At 49.0% G+C, this 16,018-nt stretch overlaps 2 protein-coding genes across 3 annotated transcripts; both read right to left on the bottom strand.

Annotated features, from left to right (window-relative positions):
* Positions 1-77: 77 nt before the first annotated feature.
* On the bottom strand, positions 78-7,023 carry PHKG1 (phosphorylase kinase catalytic subunit gamma 1). The gene is made up of 9 exons (XM_058569520.1): positions 6,166-7,023; positions 5,446-5,624; positions 4,955-5,009; positions 2,088-2,153; positions 1,747-1,910; positions 1,250-1,340; positions 962-1,115; positions 660-785; positions 78-332 (listed from the first exon to the last, which is right to left on the bottom strand). The coding sequence occupies exons 1-9, from the start codon at positions 6,246-6,248 to the stop codon at positions 87-89; spliced, it is 1,164 nt and encodes a 387-aa protein (XP_058425503.1). The 5' UTR covers positions 6,249-7,023; the 3' UTR covers positions 78-86.
* A 4,050-nt stretch (positions 7,024-11,073) lies between these two features.
* On the bottom strand, positions 11,074-15,991 carry CHCHD2 (coiled-coil-helix-coiled-coil-helix domain containing 2). Of its 2 annotated transcripts, none has more exons than XM_058569517.1 (4): positions 15,861-15,991; positions 13,929-14,178; positions 12,231-12,387; positions 11,074-11,391 (listed from the first exon to the last, which is right to left on the bottom strand). In XM_058569517.1, exons 1-4 carry the CDS (start codon positions 15,908-15,910, stop codon positions 11,381-11,383), a joined length of 468 nt encoding a protein of 155 aa, XP_058425500.1. In that variant the 5' UTR covers positions 15,911-15,991; the 3' UTR covers positions 11,074-11,380. The 2 variants fall into 2 exon arrangements, with proteins under 2 accessions (XP_058425500.1, XP_058425501.1); XM_058569518.1 differs by lacking the exon at positions 15,861-15,991 and adding an exon at positions 15,563-15,647.
* Positions 15,992-16,018: the final 27 nt, after the last annotated feature.

The following is a 16,018-nucleotide window of genomic DNA, read 5'->3' as shown; positions in this document are numbered from 1 at the left end:
TACACAGTCTTCACTCCTTTGACTTATATTTCTGTGGCTTTCCCTCCCTGCCTGCCCCCAACCCCACCTACCCCACCGCCAGTCCCTCAGTAGTCCTCCTCAGCCAGGGAGAGGAGCACGGCCTTGGGTGTGTTCTCAAAGAGGGCAGCCCGGTTCTGCTGCTGCCCCTTCTTCACCCAGTGGCCGTAGATTCGGAAAGCATAGGCGTCAATGAGGCGGCGCAGAGGCCGGAGGGCATAGGGGTCTCGGATGACGATCTCCCGAGTCACAGGCTTCACCCGGCGGTACTGGTAGTAGATCCGCACTGAGGCCAGCACTGTTAGACCGATCACCTGTGGAGGGCCAGGACTGAGAACCTGGACCCGGCCCCTGCAGTCCTGTCTCCTTCCCCCTGCGGTGCAGGGAGGCCCTGAGCTTGTTTGCCATGAAGTCTTGCGTGGCTTCTGCTGGGCCCCTCCCAGTGTGCCCCCCATTCCACCCCACCAGCATCCGCAGGGATTTAGGCTGTCAAAGAGGTGGGCGGGAGGGGAAGGGCAGGTGCTCTGGAAACCCTGTGGGTGTAAGGAGTCCCTGGGGGGAGGAAGGGGACGTGGAGGATTGGACTACAGGGGCCAGCAGCGACTGCCCCAGGGCCCTGGGTGGGAGAGGAGCTCCAGTACCTTGAACTTCCCCCGGGGGCTGAAGTGACGTACTTCTTCCACCACATACTGCTGGAAGAAGGGATGCGCTAAGGCCTCTTCTGCTGAATAGCGGCCCTGGGGGTTCACCACCAAGAAGTGGGAAACCTGAGAGAACAAGAAGGGAGAACTGAAAACATCAAGGCAGGGGACCCTCCAGCATTTCAGAAGAAATGGGGTCACTCCTGGCAGGTTCCTCCATCCTGTGGCATGCTACTTCCCTCCCCCTATCGTGGACTTTTCCCCTTGCCTGAGCCCAGAAGCCAGCAGGCCTGGCCTCTCACCAAGTCCTTCACGGTGTCAGAGTAATCATCCCATTCAGGTGAGCCAAACTGGTAGTTGCCACTCATGATCATCCTCAGCATCAGCATCTGCTTCCGGTGCCAGAAGGGTGGGGAGCCAGCCAGCAGGGTGTACATGATGACCCCTGTGCTCCACCTGGCACCAGGTGGATGGGGAGGAAGGTGGGAGGGCCAGCTGTAGCTCCCGCTGTTTCCTCCCCTCCCAAGCCAGGTGCTCCTGGCCATGGGGGCATCCCTGTCACAGATCACCTCCTTCCCCCACACACTCACATGTCCACCTCCTTCCCATAGCCTGGGTGGTCATCATTCATGGAGCACTCAATGATCTCAGGGGCCAGGTAACTGGGGGTCCCACAGACCTCTGCAGGAATAGTTAGTATCAGGATAGGTCAGCAGGGGGCACTTGGAAGAGGACGGTCCAAAGAAACAGTTGAGATGGAACCAAAATGGTGCTTGGGCTGGGACTGTCCTAACCCTGGCCAACTTCAGGGCCAAGGCCAGGGGCCAGATGGCTCATCGGGCCACCTACTTGGGGCCTGTTGGTTCCCTGGTCACATCTAGCCATCCTGGCCTGGAACTCAGGCAGTGGGAACCTGACTCAGCTCAGTCTTGGGAAGAGGCCCTAGCTGAAGAGACACCTAGACTGAAACAGTAGGATTTTTACTCGGGGGAAAAAAAAATAGGGGAGAAACCCAGGCAATCTCTTCCTGGGAGAGTTGATGAAAGAGCCTGGGACCCTGACATGAGCCAAGGCCACATTACCAGACCTCGCAGCTTCTCTCCTGGCTCCAGCTGGCAGGAAAAGCCAAAGTCTGTAAGCTTGATGTTCATGTTATCATCCAAGAGGATGTTCTCGGGCTTCAGATCCCGATGCACGATGTTGAGTTTGTGCAAGGTGCAGATCACCTCCAGCAGGGCTCTCATGATCTTTCTGGGGCAGGACAGGCACATGTTACTCTTATCTCCTACTCTGCAGGGTCAGGTAACAGGCAGGGAGACCAAAGCCCACAAAACAGCCAGACTGTAAGTGAGGCCCCCTCCAAGACCTCAGGGCCTGTAGCACCAGGGCTAGGGCAGGGAGTGGGGAGAGGAGCAAATGGACCCTCACCTGGTTTCCTTCTCACTTAGGGTGACCTTCTCAGTGAGGTAATCAAAGAGCTCCCCTCTCTTCATCCTGTGGGGACAGAGGGTTTGTAGCTGGATTGGTCCCAAGTCCACTCCCTCCTTACCCTGCTCCCAGAGAGCTGTTTCCCACCCACATACCTGCATAGGCAAAGTGGGCCACTCTCCACAAAGGACCAAGGTCTGTGGGGAGGAGCTGGAGAAGTGAGTGGAGAGGTTGTCTGGGAAGATTGGAAGAAGAGCAAGGGAGGCTGGAGGGGTGGGATGGCACCAGTGTGAGGGCCCTCCTCCCCCATCTCTGGAAGTAACAGCATTGACGGGGATCCGTCAGAGCCAAAATCATGGCTGGGAGGGGAAAGGGACCCTGAGCTGCTGGCCCAAGGCCCTAGACCCAGATCAGAAGCACAGGAATATCCTGATTTTTTCCGGAAACAAATGGAAGAAGCGCCAGTGCCCATGTTGGAGGAGAAGTTTTGCCTATTTTAGGATTAAGAATTGAGGTTCAGTCTTATCACTTCTTGAGATGCTCTAGAAAGAGGTCTCTGTTAGAACAATCCGCTTATACCCTGAAGGACAACTCAGGGCAGCATTAAAAATAGCTTCCCCAAGCAACTTCTTCAAAGGTTAGAGACATTTGAGCTTCCCCCAAGGGCTCTACAGGACAGTGCCACTGAGCAGAGTTGGGACAGCTGCAGCTGGTCAAGTCTGAAGGGGTCCTGAGAAAGTCTCCCTTGCTTAAATAGGAAAAGTGGGGGGCCGGCCCGGTGGCACAAGCAGTTAAGTGCAAGCGCTCCGCTGCGGTGGCCCGGGGTTCACCGGTTCGGATCCCAGGCGCACACCGACGCACTGCTTGGCAAGCCATGCTGTGGCGGCATCCCATATAAAGTGGAGGAAGATGGGCGCGGATGTTAGCCCAGGGCCAGTCTTCCTCAGCAAAAAAAGAGGAGGATTGGCAGACGTTAGCTCAGGGCTGATCTCACCAAAAAAAAAAAAAAAAAAAAACACATAAATAGGAAAAGTGCATCCTGCACCCTCCCACCCACCCCTCCAGGGAAAGCAGTGGGATTTCTAGGGCATGAGGGATTTGGCCAGTGTCAGAGAGAGGCAAGAAAACCCTTGGGCTTAGCTAGTAAGGCAGGGACGGGGGTTCTGTTTGAGGAGACAACCTAGGAATTACAGAGGTGAGCTTTGTTTTATACAATATCAGTACTATGTTCCTAAGAGGCAGTGTGTGAATCCAATTTTTATCATTTTAATTCCATTTTAAAGACAGTAGGAGAACTTGCTATTAGCAGCAGCAGCAGAAAGATGTACCAGTAAACACTGGGGACTGTACACGGTGCATCAGCAGGCTCCTGCCTTCCTGGAGCGGGCGGTTTAATTGTGCACACATGCCAAGTTAAACTGTGTCTCCAAGTCAAATAACACTGCACATATGCAGTATGGCTACACTATGAAATGTTCCAACAATACAAAATCTACTTGAATAATCTTCTCAAGTAAATCGAGTCCCTAAATCAGCTGTTAGGTATGGAGAAATCAAGACACCTTTACAACAATGATTCGTGCAGCAAAGACTTATGTTCTTTAGTGAGGACTCAGTGGAGTCGGGGGACCAAGGAGCTGGAGAGGTCCCTTCCCTGGGAACATTTTCTAATAAAAATGATAATAAGTCTGAATGCACCATTCCCAGGGTACTTTGTGTTGTTCACATTTAATGCGTAGAGCCTGGTGAGATGGGTAGAGTGGTTGGTATCATTTTTCCTTTCTTGGGAAAACAGGCTCTCAGAACTAAAAGGCCCTCTGGTCCCTGAGGGGAGTGGGTCCTGTGATGAGTTCATCTCAATAGCCCTGTTGGTGCAGAAGTAGGGGCACAGTGACATTGATAATGACAATGATGATGTCAATCTTTGAACCACACCCCAAATACAACCTCTACCTGGTGGGCCTCTTGCCTCAATACTACTGGCCTTCTTCATTCCACTCTTGCCTCCTTTATAGTCAGCAAGAATCCTTTTCAACAATAAATCAGATCCCATCACCCTCCTGCTCTCTGCCCTCCAAAGTCCTTACCATGGCTAAAATGCCTGCAGAATCTGCCCTTTGGTACTGACCGGCCTTGCATTCTGCCATCTCTACGAGCTTGCTCCACTCCCCCACCCTGGCTTCCTTGCCAACCCTGGAACATGCCAGTCCATCCAGCAGGGCCCTTGCTCTGGCTCTTCCCTCTGCTGGAAGGCTCCTTCTCCAGGTCTTGGCTCTGAACCCTCCCTCACTTCATCCAGATCTCTGCTCAGGTCACCTCCTAGAGAGCGGTCCCTGACCACTCCATCTAAAGAAGCCGCACCTCTCTCTAGCCTCTGTTCTGCTTTATGTATATGTGCATGTACATAACTACATGTATATATTATGACTTATTTTGATTGCTTTCTGTTCACTCCCTGTGAAAATCATTACATGAAGTTGGGGACATTACCTGTCTTATTGATTGCTGTGTCCTCAGTGTCTAAAATAAGTTTGACCACCGCCATCAACATCATTGTAGTTAATAATTGTTAGCATTTACATTGTAGTTAATAATTATTAACATTATGGCTGTAATTACACCTGTAATACTGATGAGAAAACCAATACTTAAAGAACTCATCCAGCCCCTAAGTGGTGGACCCAGGATTCAAAACATGGCAGGCTGACCCCAGGAGCTGATCTGCCTAAAAGAGCATTGTGATCTTATTTGGCATCCACAGTGTAGGGGCTGGCTGCTGGTCTCAAGGAAGCACTGGGTGGGGGACCACAATAGGAGGTTCTCCGATAGGCCCCAAGGTGTGACTGGCTCCAGGGCTGGGTACTTACAGATCAAACACCAAGAAGAAGAAAGTGTTGGTCTCATAAGTGTCCTTCAGCTGTACTGAAATGGAAAAGGCTAACTCGTCTCACGTTGCAAAGGAGCCTGGGCAGGGGCAGCGAGGGCACAGGGGCAAGGGGATTAAAGCTGCTGTGGGCTGACTTCAAAAGCTGGAGGGGGATGAGGATGGTGCACAAAGGAGGCCCACCAGGGGAGGGGCAGGCCTAGAGACTTCACATTCCCATTCCCCCACCCACACCAAGCCCCTGCCCTGCCTGTAACCCCTTCTTTCTGGCTGGAAGAGAAGGCTTAGACAGAGCTGAATCACCAGAGCAGTGAAAGTAGAGCCAGGAACCTCAAGCCTCAGGGCATTGGGCTGGCGGGGTCTCAGGGTGCAGGAGACCCGCTGGATGGTTCTAGTGGGGCCATACTCCCTGACCCGGGTATCAGGGCAGAATCATGGCAGAGCACCCTGCTGTGGCTCGGGGCCATCACTCACTGATGTTGGGGTGCCCGGAAACCTTGCGCAGGATGTCCACCTCCTTCAGCGTGGCTTCTCGCAGCTCCTGCACCTCCTCGGAGCTGAAGCTGCCCCCGCCGGTGATGTCAATGATCTTCACGGCATACTCCTGGCATGTGGGCTTGTGGATGCAGCGCCTGACAACACTGCTAACTCCCCTAGGGGTGCAGAGGACAGATGGTCCCGGGGGCCTCTCACCCCAGCGAAAGTCCCAGGTCCAGGCCACAGCAGAGATGTCTTGCCTTGTCCCTCAACTCCCCATGATCTTTTGGGGACAATAGGATGAAGAAGGCACAGAGAGGGTGATTTGCCTGGAGCTGATGAGTAACAAGCCTCAGGCCTCTTGAGTCCTAGTTTAGTGCTCTTTCTCAGCACATAGGAAGAAGCCATACACTCTTAGAGCCATGATCTTCCCTCTGACCTCTGATCCCTGACCCTGGCCTAAAACTGGGTTTAGATATGCTTGTCAGCAGCAGTGGGGGAGCTCTTTGCTGAGAGAGGTCTCTGAAATGGGTACTCTTATACCCACTTATCTGTCCTGGGTCAGGAGGGCAGGACCCAAACTGAGGGATTCTCCATGTGGACAGTGCTTTGGGGATGGAAATGGGGTCAGTGCTCAGGGTCAAGCAGAGATTGCTCCAGCCCACAGAGCCAGCTGGAGCCTAGGACAGCACTTCATGGGCAAGGTCTGGGCCTTACCTGCCCAGGATCTCCTTGGGCTCATAATTCTCATAGAAACCCTGTGCAGAATACGAGTCCGGCAGTGCCTCGTCCCGGGTCATGCTCAGCTCCTTGGGGGTGATTCTGAGGGGCTCTGAGAGGGGAACAGAAAGAAGCTGTCAGCCTCCCTGACCTAAGGGATATGCTCTTTGAGGGCTGGAACCGTTTCTCACTCATCTTTGTGTCTCCTGGCACAGGGCTGGCCTATTGTGAATGTTCAAAATAAATGTTTGTGAGTTGAAAAAATGCTTTGGAAAGAGCCCAGCTTGCTTCTTCCCACTGGCTATAAACTCTTGTGACCCCCAGGTGACCATGTGGTTCCCTGTGTGTTCTCACTGTAAGCTGCTGCTCCCATGGTAGGAGGGGCAGATGGTCAGCCAGGCCCAGGCCCAGGCCCAGGCCCAGGGCAGGAAATTCAGCCATCGGGTCCCAAGGTTATCTCTGACGAGGCCGGCACACCCTTGACTTTAGAAAGAACCACAGAGAAACTCCACAGAGGACAAATTAAAGTGCTATTTTCTTTCCTCTCCAAGATGAGGCTGGTCCTGCTTTTCCTCTGCCTGCTCTCTGCACTTGTGGAAAAGGTGAGAAGCTTCACGATTTCATCTTCTTAATATGCTGCTCCTATAGCCTCTCCTTATCTCCCCCAGTCATAACTGTCTTACCCTGAAAACACCCTTCTTCCAGGACATGCTTCCTGTGCTTCCCACTGCTCCTCTCTCACTCATTCTTCCTTAACCAGGACTGTCACAATCACTCTCTCATTCATTCATTCTTTCATACTCTTTGCAAAGCACTGTGCCAGGTGCTCTGAGGGATGCAGAGCTTGATGGGTAAGTCCTGGCCCCAGCCTCTGGTATCACTTGTAAGCGTGTGTTGTCATCTCCCCGATTAGACTGTGATCTTCTCTAGGATGTCCCAGCCATCCCTCTCCTCTGCAGGCATGTAGCAGGTGTTGCTCCCTAGATGTGAGTCGATGGTTGGATTCCAGGGTCCTGCCAATAGAATGCCCCATGTCCTACCTAATGATGGCTAGTTAGCCCTGAGTGGTCTTGCTACAATGTGGGGCAGTACAGAGCCAGGACACTCAGGCCTGGACACAGAGGAGCTGAGCTCGCCAGCTTTGCTTCAGCTTTGTAGAGGCCACCAGGGTACTGAACAGGATTTGAGGAATGGAGAAAACCATCTACTGAAAGGAGAGGCAGATAGAAAACGGGGCACAAGCTGCCACTCAGCAGGGCCAAAGCTGCCTCTAGCCCTACTTCCACCGCCCCTTCTGGGCCCAAGAAGGCCTGGCCTGTCAAAGGGGCCAATTTGCTGATCGGCCAAGTGGCAGCCCTGGCTGCCTCAGGACTGGGGCTGGCTGTTCCAGGAAGCCTGATGTCCCCACTGCCTGGTGCCTGGTCACCAGAGGAAGGATTAGAATAACAACAGTCTCCTCTGCCAGCAGCAGGCCCCTGGGCTGCTCATAGGCTGCATTCACCCCGTCAGCAATGCTAACTGAGCACAGAAGTGTCTGTTCCCCATAAAAACAAGCTCATTTCCTGGCAAGTCCTTTTAAGTTCCCAAGATGGGCATCTGTGCCCCCCACCTCCCAAAGCTGGGTAGCACCAGGCCTCTCCCTTCCCCTAGCCCTCCAGGGACAGAGGTGTATCTAGACCCACCCCAGGATGCCTTCCTGGCTGGAGGCTCCATTCCCTGGCACAACGAGCTTCCCCCGAGTTCTGGCTGCACTCACCTCTCCTGGGGTGGGGCGGGGGAGGTTTACCGTGCCCCATCCCCTTGCTCTAGGCCTAACTTGGGGCCAATTTTGTGCCTCTGTCCACTGCCCTCAACCACATTCCCCATGCCTTTTCCAAGACTGCTTTAGAAACGGTCCCCAAATGGGAGAAGGTACCCTGATCCTTTTTGGAGCATAACATCCCTCCCCCAAACTCAGCAAGTTCAAAAACACAGTCACAGAGACCCACTTTCTGTAGAGAAATACCCTGGAGGGGGGCTTCAAGAGTCAGTGCTGCCACTCTGGTGGGTCCATCTGCCTTTAGAAGGGAGAACTGGGTCTAAGGGATTTGGGGGTCTCTGTCTTCTCTACCCCACAGCCTCTCCCTCTCCCCGCCTGCTGCCTGGCTCTTTTCCACCGTTGGCCCGGCTACTCACCGTTAGGTCCTCACAGGCCCTTGAGTGACCTGGACAGGAATCCCAAAGGTCCCAGAGCCTCTGGGGGAGAGAGGACAACAGAGGGCTGAAGTGTGTCCCGAGCAGACACTCGTGGCCGGGGCAGGATATCTTGCTGCTCTTCCTTCGGGCTTTGCTACTTGATGACGGGAGGCTGACATGCCAAAAATAAATCACAACTGCAAACCTGGGATGCAGGCCAAGGCCCAGCAGGGACAGAGCATGTGGCCAAGTCTCACTAGGGGTGACCTCTGGCGGAGGGTGAGGGAAGCTCAGGTGGCGTGGGAGCAGGCAGGACAGCATGAGGTGACCAATCTTCCCTCTGAAGCTCACTTGGCCTCCAGGCCCAGAGGAGATAAAGCCAGCGTTGCAGGGGATGCACTCACTTCTCTGGGAGCCATGTCTGTGCACAGAGAGCAGGGCTGTGGGGACACCTCAGCATGCTGGTGCACTCACACTGCAGCCCTGCCTGCCACAGGGACCCGGATGTCTGGACCCCCTCAAAACAGTTTGTGTGGCTGCCCTACAAAATGCAGACGTTAAAGGTTAGGGAACATCTCCTTCAGGAATCTGTGATCTGCCTCCATGATTTCATTCTTAACCCATTTTGTTTTCAGCCTGCAGTTTCCACTGGGAGGAGTTCCATGTGCCAAGAAAAGCATATGGGCTCTAACCATGTTCGACTTTGGGCTCTTTGGGTGAGTGTTCTTATCAGTATGATTCTACCTTAAGAGGTTGACAGAATTGGAAATCATGTTAAGTAACATGCTGGCACACAATAGACACTTACTGCTCTCTCTTATTCTAAAGCTACCTTTTTCCAAACCCCTAATTCTAATATACCAAATGAAGTGGGGGTAATACAGTGCTTCACACAGATGCTGAGCCCCCAAACACCCATTTGATTAGCATTTTACAAAGCACTTCATACACACTATCGCATGGACCCCAAAACTCTGGTATTAAGCCAATTTTAGAGAGAATGTAACTTGCTCAAGGTCACCAAGTAGGTGAGTAGGAGAGCCTAAATTAAGCCCAGATGTGGGCCCAAGAGCTCTTTCCATTTTATCATGCTGACCATTTCTTCTACTCTGGGGAAATATTTTACTGAATTGCTATATAGAAATGAGTTGAAACAACTTAGCTCTATGAATAAAGGCCTCCAGCTTATTGAGATGCAACATCTGGCTACAAGGATGAAAACACCTCAATCTCCTTTTACTTATAGTCAAAAGCCTATTTTTTTTCTGATTCTAAACTGTAGATTTGACTCGTGCTGGTTTATACTTTCAATGAATGACAAAATCCCTTCTGACCTTAGGGCAAAAGGCCAGGGCATCTGGTGGATTATTCCCTGTGCCCTTCTGTGTAGCCATGGCTCCTACCAGGGAGAGGCCAGGCGAGCCAGACTCTTGCATTTTATTGATGTCAGTGGTTCATCTTCCTTTGATTCATTCATATTTGGGTACCCACCATACACCATCACATCTTGGACATAAGGGGTGTTAACATTATAAACTCAGAGGTCCTAAGCCTCCAGGGAAATGGGCAAAGGAGCCCACTGATGAACCCAGGAGGGAATATGCTGAGGGACTGGCCAGGAGTGAATTGTCTGTGGTCATTCAGGTCCTCGAGGAAATGTATTCTTGGCCCCTTTCAGGAACTGAATGATGACGTAGAGTGGGTGCTCCAAGAACACAGCTGAGGACAGCAGGCAACAACTGAATAATTCACTCACTCAAGAGCACTTTAGTCACCTTGCAGTAATAGAGGTGTCTGAAAATTAAAGGGGAAAAAATCAGGTAACGGAACCTCTGAAAGTAGGAAGACTGCAGAGCATAACGTAGCCTGGAGGACAACTCCCAGAACTGAAGGTGGTTTTGAGTTGTGAGGGATGGACCTGGGTTCATTTAAAAAAAATGATGCACCCAAACTGTGTCCATCTCCTTAAGACAACATGGAGTGGGGTGACTGCAGTTAGCTTCAGTTTTTCAGGAAGAGGAAGCTACAGTGCCTTAAGTAGAAGAAAAACATTTGCAAGGGAACTGCCTAAATATTAAGAGAACAGTTTTCATCTCCAACCAATTAATTAGCCATACTAGGGGAATAGTGATATGTAGTGCTGACCTGGCCAGAGGGAACCCACCCATGTAATGGGTCTATTCTCACATTTCCTTTATCATTCACCTGATTAGAACAGTTTTTTTTTTAAATTTTATTTATTTATTTATTTTCCCCCCAAAGCCCCAGTAGATAGTTGCATGTCATAGCTGCACGTCCTTCCAGCTGCTGTACGTGGGACGCAGCCTCAGCATGGCCAGAGAAGCGGTGCGTCGGCGCACGCCCGGGATCCGAACCCGGGCCGCCAGCAGCGGAGCGCACGCACTTCACCACTAAGCCACGGGGCTGGCCCCAACAGTTAGTTTTTTAAACAAAGCTTACTGTTACTGCTTAGGTTACTGAACACTGGCTCCCAAGGCGTGGAGCAACTGGAACCTTTTTAATGAACAGCATGTTTGCTAGTGAGCTACTCCTCACATTTCTCTACAAAAGCTCTCCAGGAAGCTCTGCCAGATCCTCCTGGTGGATGCTAATTTAACACCCAGAGACTGTAAACTAGATAAAAGACATGCTGAGACAATGTGTTCTTTTGCAAAATGCCTATGTTCAGCATGGGTATACTATATCTAATTTATGAGCTTACACTTAAAATACACCACATTTTGGAAGAAAATCACTTTATTCTAATTAATTCACAAACAATAACATCAAAGAAGCTGGTTTAAGGAGGCCACACAAACATCGGCCCAGCCCCAAACTCAATACCATCTCAATGAACTTCTATACAGGAAGAACACCCTCTTCCACTGCAATTCCGATGCAAGGAAACTATTAATCATAGAGGAGAGATTTAACTGATGGTTTTACACTTTATATCTTCACTATTAATTATATTTTTATGCTAAACTAACTTGGTCATGAGAGACGATTTTCCATGTCTTCAATCTGAACTTCTTGATTAGGCTAATCCTGCAAACAGAAAAGTAAGTTAGCAGAGCATCAGCTGTATATTTAACAAAACAGAAGCCCTCCAAATTATGAAAGGAGGGATGACAGCTCAAGGTTCTTAGTGTCTTTCATAAGCTACTGAAGGCATCCCGTCATCAACAAAACTTTAACTCTACCCTTGTCATAACTGAGAAAAGACAGGGCATATGGGCTTCTAGGGACAGAACCCTGAAGAAGAAATACAGCCACTGTGGTACTAGCTTCATCAAAGACTTCTGATAATCTTAGACATGCAATCTCTTCATTTCACAGTTCAACCACCTGAAAGAATTAACTTCTCCCTTATTTCCTACCTAAATAAAGGTGGGCAAATGAAAATTAACATTTAAATAGATGGTGAATTCTTAGGGTGACAGGAGGAAGTTACATAGAAACAATTTGACTACTAATATTTCAGAGAGCCTAAATCTCAGAGTTCCACTGAGAGATTTAATGAACTTTTCTCTCGTGTAAGATGCGTAGAATGCCAATAATACACCAGACTTCAGTGAAAATGGAATGTAATTTTACATTCATAGCCTTAAAGCTAGATCATTCACATGCAGTAACCACAAAAGATTTGGCACACTAATCTATACCTGCTAAGGAAGAATCAAATTCTGAATATAAATGGTAAAAGCTTAAGATAATGACTAGAAATCTCTGGAATAGCTCCTTTTTAGAGTAATTTAAACAAAATCTGCTCTAACTTGTCAGTTTAATTTATTAAACGCAGACTCTCTAAGCTCCACAGGGTTCAGGAGTACCATTCAGTGAACTGAGCAGATCCAAGTTCAATCATGGATTGATGTATCACCTACCATTTGCAAATCTGCACTGTTTCAGAACCTCGCTGAAACCCTCACAAAGCTTAAGGTCACTCTGGTTCTGGGCACACTCCAAAAACTGTTTCATTTCGTAGTGGCACGGGCCAAACTGCTGCTGCTGCTGGTATGCCGGCTGGGTTCCCTGAGGTTCCTGCCAAGGCATAACATTCAGGACCACTGAGAAAGGAAATCAGATTTACACCCGAACAAAGAGCAGTATCCACTGTCTTGGAGGGTAACTGGGGAAACAGAACTAAGTCCAGATGCAAATGTAAGTTTCCATCTAATAACATGGAAAGTGAAAAATTTTTCAAGGCAGAAAGCAAATGAGCTTTAACAAAATTTCAGTTGTAATCAGAAAGATTCAAGAACAAAAATGCAATCAAGTGAAATGGCTATATGGGTATCTAAAGACGAGTGGTTCAGTGAAGTTTCATGGAAAAAATGGGACTATGAGGGGACAGCCCAGTGGCGTAGTGGTTAAGTTCACGTGCTCTGCTTCGGCGGCCCAAGGTTCGCAGGTTTGAATCCTGGGTGCGGACCTACGTGCTGCTCATCAAGCCATGTGTGACAGCATCTCATACACAAAATAGAGGAAGATGGGTGCAGATGTTAGTTCAGAGTTAATCTTCCTCAAGCAAGAGGAGGAGGACTGGCAACAGATGTTAGCTCAGGGCGAATGTTCCTCAGCAAAAAAAGAAAAAAAAAAAAAGATGGGCAAGTTTCAAGTACACCAGAAATACAACAGAGTAAACACTCATGCTCGTTAGAGGAGAAAATTCACATACCTCAGAAAGAGGGGCAGTGGCAAATGTCAGGTAAGAGATCAGAGAGCACAGAGCTACCAAAGAGATTTTTGGATAGTCACGCACCACATAAAGTCATTTCAGACAACCAAAGACCGAACATACAACAGTGGTCCCATAAGATTAGTACTACGAAGCCTAGGTATGTAGCAGGCTATACCATCTAGGTTTGTATAAGTATACTCTATGATGTTTGCACAATGACAAAATCGCCTGAGGGTGCATTTCTCAGAATGTATGCCCTGCGTTAAGTGACTCATGACTGTACTTAACTAAGATGAGAATGAATTAAAGAGTCACCAAGACAAAATATTTAAAATAAGGGGAAAATATCAGATTGAATTGCTACAATTCTACTCCTTGGGAAGAAATACAATTTGTATAGTACCTAGTGATGCTGGTCTGAGGCACTAACTCAACTGCCAAATGTGGCTTTTGATAAACCATTTTATTTTTTTATTTATTTTTTATTTTTTTATTGATTGACTGATTGATTGTGAGGAAGATCAACCCTGAGCTAACATCCATGCTAATCCTCTTCTTTTTGCTGAGGAAGACCGGCTCTGAGCTAACATCCATTGCCAATCTTCCTCCTCTTTTTTTGTTTCCCCAAAGCCCCAGTAGATAGTTGTATGTCATAGTTGAACATCCTTCTAGTTGCTGTATGTGGGATGCCGCCTCAGCATGGCCGGACAAGTGGTGCGTCGGTGCGCGCCCGGGATCCAAACCTGGGCCGCCAGTAGCTGCGTGCGTGCACTCAACTGCTAAGCCACGGGGCCGGCCCTGATAAACATTTTCTGTTAACAGCATTGTGGATTCTAAAATTACAGAAAGTTATGTTTTTTTCATAAAATACACCCGTTTAAGGAAATGCCCAAAATCTTACCTGGTAAGTGATGTCAGGCCTTGTGGGCTCAGCATTACTTCCTCCACTGAAGCCCCCAGTGATGGCATGACCTAGCGTGTGGCCGACAGCAGAGCCCACAGCCACGCCAGCAGCAGTGGTTGCCATCTGGGCCATCAGACCTGGCTGCCGGGGTGCAGCAGCAGGTGAGCCAACAGCCGATGGTGGAGCCGCTGCTGGTGGCTGAGGTGCTGGTGCTGGCCTGGGCACAGCTCTCATCTGAGGTGCCCGGCTATGAAAGAAAAGAACAAAAAGTATGAAGTTCCCACTTCCAACCAGGTTTGGAAATCGTCAACTTAAAAAAACTTGTATATTAAAATAAATCTCAGGATTTTCATCTTAAATTATTAAACACAAATTATAAACATACAAGAAAACTTTACAGAACACGATTCACCAAACTGTTTACATCATTTTCTCTCTTTAATCTTTTGTTAAGGTTGTAATCAAGTATAAACTGTCTTTTCCTGGTTTTTTTTCAACTACTTCCATGTATTCACATGGCCCACAGTATCTTTAAAGAACGGTTATTCCAATATTTCATAAAAATTATAAAATATTAAGAGTTTAAAAGATCCTTGGAGAATGCCTCCTTATGCATTCTCCAAATATTAGGGATAAATATCATCGTAGGTGCTGGGAATATAACTGTTAACAAGAGACAAAAACCTCTGCCTTCATGGAGCTGACATTCTATTGAAGGATCAAATAAGGAAAATACGTCATAAGGAACATACGTCATGTGGTAGTGTTAAGGACAAAATATCAAGAGAGGAGAGCACGTTGTGGGACGTCACAATTTTAGGACAGTCAAGGGGTCTCACGGAGCTAGTAACATTTGAACGAAGCCCTGCCGACAGTCATCTGGGGATATAATCCAGTCCAATTCCTTCATGTTACAGATTAAAAAACTGAAGCCCAGTAAGTCCAAGTGACTTGCCTGAACTGTTATACCAAAATTAATTTCAACTAGTTCTCATCTATAGGACATTTGGATGCTTTCAACCATTTCACTAATATATCCAGGGCTGCTTTAAAAATCTTCATATTAAACTCCCTCTGCCCATTTTTAGACTGGTCCCTTGGGTGCTCTTTTCTCAACTAAGGGTAGGTCAAAGGTGTATGACTTCACTTCCTATCAGGCGGCATCTGGCATAACTTTATAAAAATGCGGTTTCCCGTCCTTTGTATACAAGCTTCTTTCCATAAATGAACCCCTGCCCTACAATACTAGCATACTGTTTGAACACAATCCACCTTGGTCCAGAGAAACAATGTGGTACTGTGCTAAGTGTCCTGAATCTGCCACCGGAAGGCTCGGTCTCAGACCTGGCTTTCCTACTTACTGGCAGCATGACCTTGGACAAGTCACCTACTCTGAGTGTCCTTATTTCTGTAAAACAGGAATAACATCTATCTGTTAGATGTTAGATGTTAGATGTTATGAGATGTAATGGGCAGAGTATTTTTGAAGTATTTTATGAACTAGAAGACGTCATGTACACGTGAGGCTTTAGTGACTGTGTCCCCTACTGAGCCGAACGCTCATGACTCATGGCAGGTGCTCAAACATTATTCACTGAACTGAAACGCACTCATTTCCCCGATTACCTTACCTTTCTTCTACATTTTTTTTTTTTTTTGCTATTTTTGACGTTTACACTTACAAAGTCCACTTCTTTCTAGAACTTCCCTGTTTTAACTTAAAATGAGCTTTTAAGTAATTTAAGTAATAATTCATGAACATTCGAAATTAGGAAGTTTGCCACTAACGGGAAATCCAGACAAAGCCACCGCCTCCGGCCGCCCCCGCCCGCGGCCTCCGCCAGCCGACCCGAGCCGCACCGAGGCCTCAGCGCGGCCTCCCTCTGCGTCACGGCGCCCGCAGGGCCCCAAACCCCGCGAAGGCCTCACCTGGCCGGAGGGGCCACCCGGGAGGTGCGGCTTCGGCTTCCACGCGGCATCGTAACTGTGCGGCGGCCCGGCGGCTGGACAACGTGTGAGACTCCGAGGGGACCCCCACGGCTTTGCGGAGCAGAAGAACGGAAGGCGGGAGGCGGGGCTGGCCTCAG

This window comes from Diceros bicornis, chromosome 26, assembly GCF_020826845.1.
Source record: "Diceros bicornis minor isolate mBicDic1 chromosome 26, mDicBic1.mat.cur, whole genome shotgun sequence".
NCBI lineage: Eukaryota > Metazoa > Chordata > Mammalia > Perissodactyla > Rhinocerotidae > Diceros > Diceros bicornis.
This window is presented reverse-complemented; position numbering and strand designations above follow the sequence as displayed.